This window comes from Artemia sp. Qi Xiang Cuo, chromosome 1 (genome assembly GCF_049724085.1).
Source record: "Artemia sp. Qi Xiang Cuo chromosome 1, ASM4972408v1, whole genome shotgun sequence".
NCBI classification, from domain to species: Eukaryota; Metazoa; Arthropoda; class Branchiopoda; order Anostraca; family Artemiidae; genus Artemia; species Artemia sp. Qi Xiang Cuo.
In genome coordinates, this window is record NC_142794.1 from 105,227,430 (window position 1) to 105,239,742 (window position 12,313).

Sequence of the window (12,313 nt, forward strand, 5' to 3'; positions counted from 1 at the left end):
TTTTTTTCTTAGACTAGACTCTAATATTTTTTCCTTTCTATGTATTGGATTAGCTTTCATAATTCTCAGGGTTGTTGACCTTTCGGGGGATTTTCTTTGTTAATTGCATAAAATACACAAGACCATTTCTAGTACGGATTTTTCTACGCGGATCGCTCGAGAAGCCTCTAAATATACTAGAATTGACATATTTTTTCCATATTTTAAGATTTGGTAATTTTAAAGGGAAATTGTCTGTATCCCCCTCTTGGCCCCGTTCTAGTATATGCAGATTTTGGGAGTTTGTCTTGTGGAACTAACCTTAAAAGATTATTTGGGTTTTAATTGATTATTTTCCGTATTTTTAGACTTATTTTGTTTTTTTTATTATTTTTTCGCGGTTCAATGAAACCAGCACATGAATGAATTCACCTTCGAGTGCAGAGTGGCACAGTACTTGGGAGTGCTATCAGCCAGGTGTTACATGGCTAGGAGGGGGTCATTACACTTGGAGTAGTGTTGTCTCGAATTTTGGGACGTTCAATGGACCGAACAGAGCATGAGGCTTAGCCTTTTTATCACATTTTAGGGAGTTTTTACCCTTCGTGATATAGTATAGTTTTTGTTGTATTTTGTTGCTTAGTGCCAATTTTTCATGCATCTTAGGCTAGACGCTAATAATTTCTTCTTTCACACATAATTTTTTACTTTCCGACCCTCTCTACGAGATATCATAATCGATCAAATCTACTGTGACAACTTTTAATTTTAATAGGGGGGTATCATATTTTCGTTCCTCCAAAATTAGTTTTTGCGCATACAGTCGCAAGTCTGCAATTTCTAAACATCTTCCAGGGACTCCCCGTACATCGTTTTCAGTTTTATTTCCAAATACCTCCCAGAGAAAAATTTAAGGAATGTTAGTTCGATATCTCGCCGCTAAGGGATTTGTGGCGCTAGTGTCGCTATACTGCAGGAAATTTGAGCTCGTAATCCTGCCGCTAGGGTTTCATATCGCTAATTTCGCTTAAATACCCGAATTTTTAGTTCCGAACCACATCGCTAAGTCGATATACAGAGAGAATTTTTTTAGTTCCCAACCGTATCCCTAGGGATTAGTATCGCCAGTGTCGATAGATTTCTTGTCACTAGGAGCATTTCTTGAACTTTTGTCTAAAAGTACAATAGATTAATGAAAGACAAGTAAGATCTGTGCTCCTCACCCCAAAGACATCATTCTCGGGGGGCAAATACCCCTTCTTTGAGAAAAAAAAATTTACGTTATATTTGAAATTTGTTTCATAGCATTTTCGACTAGACTTTTGACACATGGAAAAGATGGTAAATCGTATGTGTTTATTGTCTGGCCCCTAAACCTAGCGAGGAAGAATTTAGGGATCACTTGAGCACCATGGTAAATAGAGAGTAAGGAGAGTGAATAAAGACAAAATCTGAAATTTGATCTCGAAGGAGGTCCCTGGACTTTGACAACTCGATGGGGGACCTTTTTGAAGAAATAAGAGAGGATTGGCATTTTCGGGGCTCGCACCCCAGGAACTTTTACTTTGATTTCCAGCAATGAATTACGGAAGTCCACAAATGGATTTCGTAGCTATAGGAGCCGATGCAATCCTCAAGGTTGCCCATTTTAAACAGACTTCCTATATTCACCCCCCTTTCTTTTTCGGAAAAATGAACCTCGATTCCTTAAAAATGAACATGAATCAATACTTTTTATAAATCTATATTTATTTATTTTTTTAAATGAGACGCATGTATACATAAAAACGTTAATTTTGACTAAAGTAAAAAATATAATAAAATCGTTAACAAATTTCAATTCATCATACAAAAATGTTAAATTTCTAATGACCAAATTTCGTTAAAGTAAAATGTAAAAAAAAGTAGAATTAATTATACTAAAAAAATGAAACAGATATTTCCTTCAAAAGCCAGTTTTAACCCCTTCACCCGCTGCATTTGGATCCAGTTCGGGGGGTTTCTGTCCTACGGGTGATGGAGTTCGGTCTGCACCCCCTCCATTCCGGGGAGGGGCTGGAGTTCGGTCATGCGCCCTCCCATTCCGAGGAGAGGACGTGTTCCGGGAAGGGGTCCTGGTCTCAGCCAGCTAATAAGGGGTTAAACTGGGCTTTTGAAGGAAATACCTGTTTTATTTTTTTCAGCCTGTTATATTAAGCACCTATTATATTGACACTAGCGATATGAATCCCTTGCCATAGGGTTGGGAACTAAAAAATCGGGTACTATAGTGACACTAGCGATATGAATCCCTGGTGGTGGGATTGCGAACTAAACTTTCCCGCAGTATAGCGACACTAGCACCACGAATCCCCTAGCGGCGGGATTGCGAACTAAAATTCCTGGTTTATCAATAATAAAAAAAAATGAAAAAGGTGTTTTATCGAAAAACACTCAAAAGACGTTAAAATGCTCAAACTCTAGTAGGGTTAACGTCCGTATACTCAATACTGAACATAAAATTTTTGAAAAAGATAAAAATGAAAATAAGATTTAGGGGACGGGGCCGTCCCGGAGCTATTTCCTCAAAGCACCTGGCAAAGGATGGGACCTTTACGAAGGCAATGGCCCTCCCGGAGCGTTACCCCTCAAACGTCTGAGGGATCGTATCGAAGCCCAAGGCCCTTTCAGAGCAAATAATGTGTCAGTGAAAAAAGAAAATATTATCATCTAGTCTTGTATACCTGAAAAAAGACGCTTGGCAAGAAAAAATGATAGGAAAACTGATATTCACGTCAAGAAAATAAATAAGGGATACCTCCCAGCGTGAAATAATGTCTTAGAAATCGTTGCATGGGACTTAGAATCTGGTTAATAGAACCCATATGTTTACATACAAGAAAAAGGGTCTGATAAATAGTCTTCTCAATGCCGCGAGGACTCGGCTATCTTCCCATACAATTTGGTGAGAAATACCCTATATCTCAATGCATTGTGTCCACAACCATCCTACGCTCCAATGCAGTATGTCTGGAACCCCCTGTATTTGAATATGTCGTGGAATAACCATGCCGGATAGGATTTTGTGCCAGAAAAAAGGAAACGCATGTGCTGGATAGCCTGATTTGTCCGGAACCATTATAACTAACCCTATTATCAATTATTATTTATTTGTTACTACTATTGATTTTATTTTATCTATATATTATCATTTATTTTGTAGTATTATTATTTTTCTGTCGGTCTTCACACAAGTTGCAAAGCCCCTTTAAGCCTATTAGAGAAAAAAAAATGTTTCCAAATTTCAGTTATCAATTATTGATAAAAGGATGTTTTTTTAAACAATCATTGTCAATTTGAAGGTCTAGTTTTGGTTGTCATACATAAATACAACCAAAATTTATTTCTATTCTGGTTATGTATAATGCTCTTAGGTAAAGAACGATGTGGGCACAATGTGTTTTTTTTTCTTTGTTTTTTTTTTTTTTCAGCCGAGCACTTCTTATTGAAGGAGTTGTCGTAGAAACTTCTAAAAGGGGTCATTAGATTGGATATTGGAGTGGCTAGTGCCCTTTTTGATAGCCGAAAGTGATTGGAGGGCAACAAGCCCCCCCCCCCTCACGCCTATCATTCCCCCAGACACATCCAATCAAAATTTCGAGATAGCCATTTTGTTCAGCGTAGTTGATTTCCACAGAGAAAATATGGTTGTTGAGGGGGACACTCCCCCACAAACCTCAGGGTAAGGGTTTTAAGTTATGCCCTGGGGGCATATAAGGAATTTATAGAAGGCTATATCGTAGAAACTTCAAAACAGGCTCATTCGATTGTAAATTCAAAGGGATAGTGCTCTTTTTAATAGTCGAAAGTGATTGGAGGGAAACTAGCCCCCCCCCCCTCCTCACATCCATAATTTTCCCAAGCACATCCAATAGCAATTTTGAGATAGCTATTTTGTTTGAGCGTAGTTGATTTCCACATAGAAAATATGTTTTTGAGGAGGATACTCCCCTACAACCCTCAGGGCAAGGGTTTTAAGTTATGCCCTGGGGGCATATCAGGTTTTTAAAGAAGGTGTTTTCATATAAACTTCACAAAAACAAGCTTATTTTATTGGAATTTCGAAGGACTAGTACCCTTTTTAATTGTCGAAAGTGATGGCTGGGCCTCTAGCCCCCCCCCCCCCACGCCCATCATTCCCCCAAAGACATTCAATAAAAATTTGAGATAGCTATTTTGTTCAATGTATTTGATTTCCAGATAGAATATCTTTTTTTGAGGAGGACACTCCCCCACAACCCTCAGGGCAAGGGTGTTAAGCTATGCCCTGGGGGCATATAGGGTTTTTATAGAAGGTGTTGTCGTAAAAACTTCAAAACAGGCTCAATTGATTGGAAATTCGAAGGGCTAGTACCCTTTTTAATAGTCAAAAGTGATGAGAGGGCAACTCGCCCCCCCCCCGCACGCCCATCATTCCCCCAAATGCATCTAATCAAAATTTTGAGATAGCCATTTTCCTCAGCGTAGTTCACTTCCAGATAGAAAATAAGTTTTTGAGGAGGACACTCCTCCAAAGCCGTCAGGGCAAGGGTTTTAATTTATACCCTGGGGGCACATAAGGTTTTTATAGAAGGCGTTGTCGTAGAAACTTCAAAAAAGGCTCATTTGATTTGAAATTCAAAGGGTTAGTGCCCTTTTTAATAGTTGACAGTGATTGGAGGGCAACTAATCCCCCCCCACGCCTATCATTTCCCCAAACACATCCAATCAAAATTTTGAGATAGCCTTTCTATTCAGCGTAGTTGATTTCCTGATAGAGAATATGTTTTTGAGGTCACTCCCCCACAACCCTCAGGGCAAGGGTTCTAAGTTATGCCCTGAGGGCATATAAGAACGATATTGGCACAATGTACTGTTTATTATTTTTTCCTTTAGAGCTGGGCGATTCATATGGAAGGGGTCGTCGTAGAAACTTAGGGGGCTCATTCAATTGGAAATTGAGAGTTCTAGTGCCCTTTTAATTAGTCGAAAGTGATTGGAGGGCAACTCAGGGCAAGGGTTTTAAGTTATGCCTTGGGGGCATATAAGGTTTTTAAAGAAAGTGTTGTCGTAGAAGCTTCAAAAAAAGCTCTTTCGATTGGAAATTCAAAGGGCTATTGCCGTTTTTAATAGTCGAATTTGATTGGAGGGCAACTAGCCCCCCGGGCCCACCATTCCCCCAAACACATCCAAAAAAAATTTGGAGATAGCCATTTTGTTCAGCGTAGTTGATTTCCAGATAGAAAATATATTTTTGAGAAGGACACTCCCCCACAACCCTCAGGGCAAGGATTATAAGTTATGCCCTGGGGTATATAATGTTTTTATTGAAATCTTTGTCGTAGAACCTTGAAAAAGGGATCATTCAATTTGAAATTCAAAAAGATAGTACCCTTTTTCATACTCAAAAGTGATTTGAGGGCAACTAACCTCCCTCCCACGCCCATCATTTCTCGAAACACATAAAATCAAAATTTTGTGATAGCCATTTTATTCAACGTAGTTGAAAGTTTTTTAAATTAAGTCTTTAAGCAGGACAACCCCTCCCCCCACAGCCTTCAGGGCAAGGGTTGTAAGTTATGCCCTGGGGCATATAAAGTTGTTATTGATAGTTTTGTCATAGAAACTTCAAAAGGGCTCATTCAATTGGAAATTGAAAGGGCTATTGCCTTTTTAATAGTTAAAAGTGATAGGAGAGCGACAAACGCCCCTCTCAAGCCCACCATTTTCCGAAACATATAATCAAAATTTTGAGATATCCATTTTGTTCAACGTAGTTGAACTTTCTGGATATTAGGTCTTTTAGGATGATAACCCCCTCAGAGCCCTCGGTGCAAGGGTTGTAAGTTATACCCTGGGGGCATATAAGGCTTATATTGAAAGTTGTTGCATAAATCATAGGCAGCACGATCGCGATACCTAAGTAAAGAACGGGGACACTCGAGAACGAGACATGAAACGGGGACTAAGTAAAGGGGAAGACACTCCCCCACAACCTTCAGGGAAAGGGTTTTAAGTTATACCCGGGGCCATATAAGAACGATGTTGGCACAATTATTATTTATTATTTTTTTCTTTTAGAGGCGGGCACTTCCTATCGAAGAAGTTGTCCTAGAAACTTCGAAAAGCACTCATTCAATTGGAAATTGGAGTGGCTTGTGCCACTTTTAAAAGTCGAACGTGATTGGAAGGCGACTAACGCCCCTCTCTTGCCCATATGTTTAACCTAGTTGAAATTCTTGGAAATTCGGTCTTAGAAGATGACAACCACCCTAACAGACTTTAGGATAAGGGTTGTAATTTATGCCCTGGGGGCATATAAGTTGTTTATAGAAAGCGTTGTAGTTTCCAAAAGGACTCACTCGATTGGAAATCGAAAGGCCTAGTGCCCAATTAATAGTCAAAAGTGATTGGAAGGCTCGACATTTTTATAGTAAAGATCGATGTGGGTATAATTTATTATTTTTTGTTGTTGTTGTTGTTTAGACCAGGGCACTTTGTATCGAAGGAGTTGTCGTGTGAACTTCGAAAAGGGCTCATTCGATTGAAAATAGAAAGGGCTGATGCCCTTTTTAATAGTCGAAAGTGATTTGACGGCAACTAATCTCCCTCCCACGCCCACCCTCCCGCGCCAACCCTCTCATTTCTGATCTTAAAATTTAACCAAATCAAGATAGCGTAAGTGTATCCAAGCTATCAAAGAAAGTAAACAGATTTTTTGCGAATGGTATCAAGTTTTCCATTTCAGGTCAACTAGAGGAGGTATGAAACTAAATAAAACAGTACTATTACTGTCCAGATTTTTAAAAGGGTGTACGATGTTAAATATTGCTAAAAATTTTTCCCCAGCATACAAACAGCAGGCCAAACTATAAAGTCTTAAAAAACAAAAAGATTTAAAGTATTATTTTCTTTTTCCCTGAAAAGACTATGTCAATATAAAACGAACAGAAATCAATTTAAAAAATATTTTCCACAAAATAAGTTTTTCAAAGAAAAGTAAAGAACTCCATTAAACAAAATGTGAGCAAAAATAAAATCAAATAATCAACCAAGCGTGAAACTACCATAAATCAGCATCGATACATCAATGAAACCCAAAACGAACGGAAATTACAATAATTAACCGAGTCAAACTCAAAACGAGCAGAAATTAACATAGGTTGGGCGCAAAACCCCTATGCCTTCCCAAGGCCAGAACAATATTTGCATTTAACTGAAAAAATACAAATGAATGTACATTGTCAGTTTATTATACATATACTGATATTTAGTAATCAAAATGTTAATATTATTTGATTTATTAAAGTTATAAAAGTAAAAACATTTATATTTTTTCAGTAAAGTGTAAATTTTGTTCTGGCCTTGGGAATTTTCTCCCAGTAATTAAATTTACCTTCATTATGTTGAAACATAATTCAGTAACTATAAGACGAGCTACATTACACATCCCTTCTGAAATATCTAAGTTACACAAAAGCATAACTGTCGTATTTTTCTTAATTATTAAGTCATGTGGTGGTAAATCTGCAGTATCAATTGAATTAAGGAATTCTTGAGTAAATTCAATTCCTCCTATTTCTTTATCTTTTACAGAATCGTAGCTTTTATCCGATTTGCATTCTCGTGGAAGCCGATCGACATTTTTCACATTTATTTTAATAATTTCTTTGTTGATTGAAGCTAAAATAGATCGATCCTTCATTAAATCGAAACTTTGTTTAGAAAAATATTCTCTCAATACATCCTGAATTATATTGCCACTGGAAATTATATCTTTCTGTAATTCCGTTCAATTAAGTTCATTTTTTCGAAGGTTTCTATTTCAGAGTTCGAGGATGTACTTTACAAATGCTTCCTGTTCAGGACGGCCCCGCATTTTTTTTTTAAAGGAGACATGTTTGAAATTCTTCCAAAGATGACTTTTTTTTATTGATAAATCCATTATTTCAAGGTAGTTGCTTTGGAATTGAACTGGTAAATACCGTTAGAAATCACCTCCAGCGGCTAAAACTTTTCCCCAAATGGTAAGTTTGGGTTTGCACTGGACCGCAACAACTGATCTACATTTTGTAAGCCATACTTGGGAAGCATGGGTGCTTTGTCAAGTAGGAAATCATCTACTTAAATTCTAAACCTCTGCTTGAACCAGGTCTTATACAGGAAACAGGAAACAACAATCTGAGGAAACTGGAACTTTCAAGTCAAAGGTCTTGTTGTTGTTACTCCAAATGACAATAAAGTTGCTGCTATTCTTGTTTAAGCCATACAAGGTCCATCTATGAAAAAAATTCATGTATAGGCCACCTGGTCCATCTATGAAAAAAAAAATTCCTAAAATAATTAGGATCATTGAGAGCCTTTAAAATATTGTCAACAATGGTCAGCTGTTTTCCTTGCAGAAGCCGATACATGCTATCTCCTGTAACAGCTGACTCACTAGAATTTGGAAATTCCAAGGTTTGGTCATTTTCATGGTTCTCAATGTTGCCCATGCCGTATCGTTCCACCCAAAAACTAAAATTTCGACCTTCTCTTGCCATCGTATTTAACTTCGATGCAATAATATGATAAGCACGCTTTACTGCAAGATCTTTAGGTAAATTATTTCGTCTTGCATGCAAACTGAAATCCTCTGCCAACTGTTTTTTTAATATTTCCCAAAGAGCTTTTGGATCTGTAGGATTACCAAAAACAAGAATCTCTGTGAAGAGTATTCGCATTACAAAGGCATTTTGGACAGTGTCAATTCTTTTAGGGCGTCGAACCGCTGTTTATCGTTGAATTAAAGGCCATGACTCAGGCTTGCTTTTTTGTATGTGGAATATACAACGTTATCAACTGTTTTAAGGTCTTCAAAACTTGTTGCATTTTTCACATGATAAAAAGTACTCGTAAATAGAAGCACTCAGGAAAAGCCGGAAAATTTACTTTGTGAATTCGTCGGGTGACACGTAATCGACGAATTCTTTCTTCCCATGCACTGGTATTGCCATTCCATCTATAGAGTTCAGGCATTTTCCAATAATAAGAAATTCCTTCTTTTTCATTTGTTTTAGTGCCTTGTTGTGTTGAAAATACGCTTCCAATATTGGGCCTTGTTGTCCAATATCTACCAAGTCTCCTTGGGTTTTGCTGATATTTTACATTTGATAATGTCCTTGCAAATGAACATTTAAACGTTAAACGACATAGCTATTTTTCTGGATATCGTAACTAAATAGTTACCAGTATGCTTCAGTAGGTGTAATGCAGCGTCCTTCTACATAGGTTTCTTCTTCATTGTAAACTATACAAGGTATATTTTCGACAATCTTTATTGAAGCACAATCATGTCCCTTGTAGATGAATTTATATAGATACTTTACTGGACCTATATTTCCTACATATTCGACATTTATGACATTGGTATTCTTTCAGCATAAGAGAGTCATATATGGAGACATGACGATTGTCACGAGTAATTCGGCGATTATTATAATCTTTTCGATAAACAGCACGATCATGTGAAATTTCTTCTCTATTCATTTCGTCTAATTTGGGATCACAACGACGTCGATTCTTCGGTTTTTCAGCATCCGCTAGGGATGTGACTGAATTGTACTGCTATGAAAAACCGAAGCGGTACTGGAATCTTCCATTTTTATTAATCATAATTTGCATTTGGAATTAGATTCCCACACGGATTATGAGTCATCCACTTTAAGACTAATTGTTATAATAACGAGTAATTGGAGTTTAGGATTTCAGCTGAAAGTAGATTATCAGTTTTAACTGGATCATGGGTTCAATCCTGAGTACTCATGATAATTAACAAATGCATATGTGGTAGTTCACGTTTTTGAAATTCAATCGTATGCACATATGCTGCCACCTTTCCAAATATTTGATCCTTATCAATATCATTGATTATTTCGTCAAATTTCAGTTTAGCAATTCGAGTAATGACATCGGGACGATCTTGGGGGGACTCTTCTATAAGAGTTATCATCAAGTTTAATACATGCTGCTTCTTTAAATTCAGGTCAATCGGATTGCAAGTCACAGTTATAAAGAAAGTTGGGGGTCCAAGGTGACAAAAAATAGTCAAGGCGTCTTCAAAATGTTCAGTAAAGTAGCGTGTTGATCCGATGAATAATGACGGCACTATAACTTTTTCACCAACAAATGCATCCTTTTTCGAGGCTAAGTCTTTAAGAAGTCGTTTAACACCTACGTAGTTTTCACCCATAGTAGTTTTCTGGTTAAATTTTATCCAATCATTACGATCACGCTCAACACAAATAACGGTATCAACAATGTATTGCTGGAAAAGTCTTTCACCAAAATGCAAAGCATTAAAACCAATCCTACACATATCGGGTGTTATAGCTTGCACAGAAAGGCTTTTTGCATGTTCAGGTCGAAAAGCGATACGATTCCTTGCTAATTCAAGCCGTGTTATTTGTGGACGACTTACTTACGGTGTTTGAAGTAGCATTCCCCTTGGCCATCCTGAAGTTCCACCTCGATAGAATATTGAGTAGGTTATGGGCTGCACACGATGGTCGGTATTTTTTTAAATGACAAGATTTTGCCACGTTGTTTTATAGTCATTTTATTTGGTGGAAAACTATGGTCAGCATTAAGAGTAAGCACAGCGCATATTTCATTACATTCAGGAGGGTTAACCTGTCTATAATCACATCATCTGGCAAAGTAAAAATGAGCTGCACATATGAGGCCGGTGTCCCAACGAAGCAGCAAGTTGATTTGCTTCATCCTCCACTTCTCGCATTTTTTTTTGTAACCTTTGGCATAGCCGTTTGAATGTCTCAATATTTCTTCCAATAGATTCATTAGATTATGAGAGATCCCATAATTTAAAGTATATGCGAGGCGCTCCTCAACAGTTTCATTGGGGTCTAAAAAGTACATTTGGCCATGTGAAGGTGGCTCAATTTCACCTTCAGTAGTTTGTGACGGATGTGCCGCCAAATTGATTTTGTGATAAATTTGTCCAGGTACTTAAACGTAAATATATTCCGACTATTTATGGCTCGATCATCGCTTACGTTGAATGTAGCTAGAGCAAAACACGAGTTCAAGTTTTGAATGGATTTATGAAACTCTTCAGACAGCTAGTGACGTCCTTAAAAAGGTAAACCAATTCTTTTTGAAATTGATGTGGGGACATTGCAACTCGACCATGCAAGCAGCGATCTCCAAAGGAATTACCTTTGTTTGCTATTCGTTCCTCTGGAAAATGGAGGGCTCCATAGTGAATACAAGCAATTTTGAAAGATCCCAAAGATTTATATGTTATATTTAGTGAGTTTATGGCATCTTTGTACGTATGTACTTGGTTTTGTGCAACACGTTGTTGGTAATGAAGATTACGACACCTCTGTTCTTCTAACCATGTGTATCTTAGCTCTTTTTTTTCATTTTTGATGCGCTCTAATTGGCAATTTTGAAGATTATATATATATACATATATATATATATATATGTATATATATATATATATATATATATATATATATATATATATATATATATATATATATATATATATATATTTATTTATTTATGTATAGCATTATTTAATTTGAAAAAATCAAATAATTAGTTAAATTGTGAACACTCGTGAACGAATATTACTGAATAAGCAGCTAATAAATATTTTTATGTTTCCAGGGTATTAGCAGATGGTTAACAAAATTTGAGACTATATATAAATTGTGAACACTCGTGAACGAATATTACTGAATAAGCAGCTAATAAATATTTTTTATGTTTCCAGAGTATGGTATTTACTACAGATAGCAGATGGTCAACAAAAGTTGAGACTGTTACGGGTTCAATTGCAATGAACCCAAATTATCTCTTTATTATACTAATACCTGAGTATTGGATGTTAGAGGTAATTTTATTCCTTGAATATGCAAGCCATCTTTCTAAATTCTCAACCGTTTCTTCCTCAAAAATCCCGCATTCAAAATTCACACATGTAAATTGCAACCCAAGCCTATAAACACAATTTCGAAGATAATAACCCCTAAGATTGCTCTTCTAACCAAAAGCTCTGAAGAGCTTTCTCATTATTCCTGGTTACTCTAATATTGAATAACTGCAGCCGATAGCAACAGTCATATATATTGTGGAAGTTTGAATTACAGTCATATATATTATGGAAGTTTGAATTTTCCAATTGCACTGAAGTGTAGATATTTGCTTGAATAGAGATGGTTAAATAAGAGCATATTTTGTTTTGCTCATCAACATATTGATCTAACAAAAAAGTTCAGAGAATTAAGATATCTCCCTTCGGTAT

The 12,313-nt window shown here is 36.8% G+C and overlaps 1 protein-coding gene and 1 pseudogene across 2 annotated transcripts in view; one reads left to right on the forward strand and one right to left on the reverse strand.

Moving 5' to 3' along the window:
• Window positions 1–12,313, reverse strand: part of LOC148957060 (signal recognition particle receptor subunit alpha homolog) — a 394,596-nt pseudogene that overhangs the window by 74,159 nt on the left and 308,124 nt on the right. The window lies entirely within an intron of this gene.
• Window positions 1–12,313, forward strand: part of LOC148957063 (E3 ubiquitin-protein ligase NRDP1-like) — a 26,200-nt gene that overhangs the window by 11,088 nt on the left and 2,799 nt on the right. Inside the window, exon 5 of the mRNA XM_089097896.1 lies at window positions 11,783–11,902. Coding sequence (XP_088954022.1) covers window positions 11,783–11,902 — 120 coding nt within the window. The remainder of the gene's footprint in view (window positions 1–11,782; window positions 11,903–12,313) is intronic.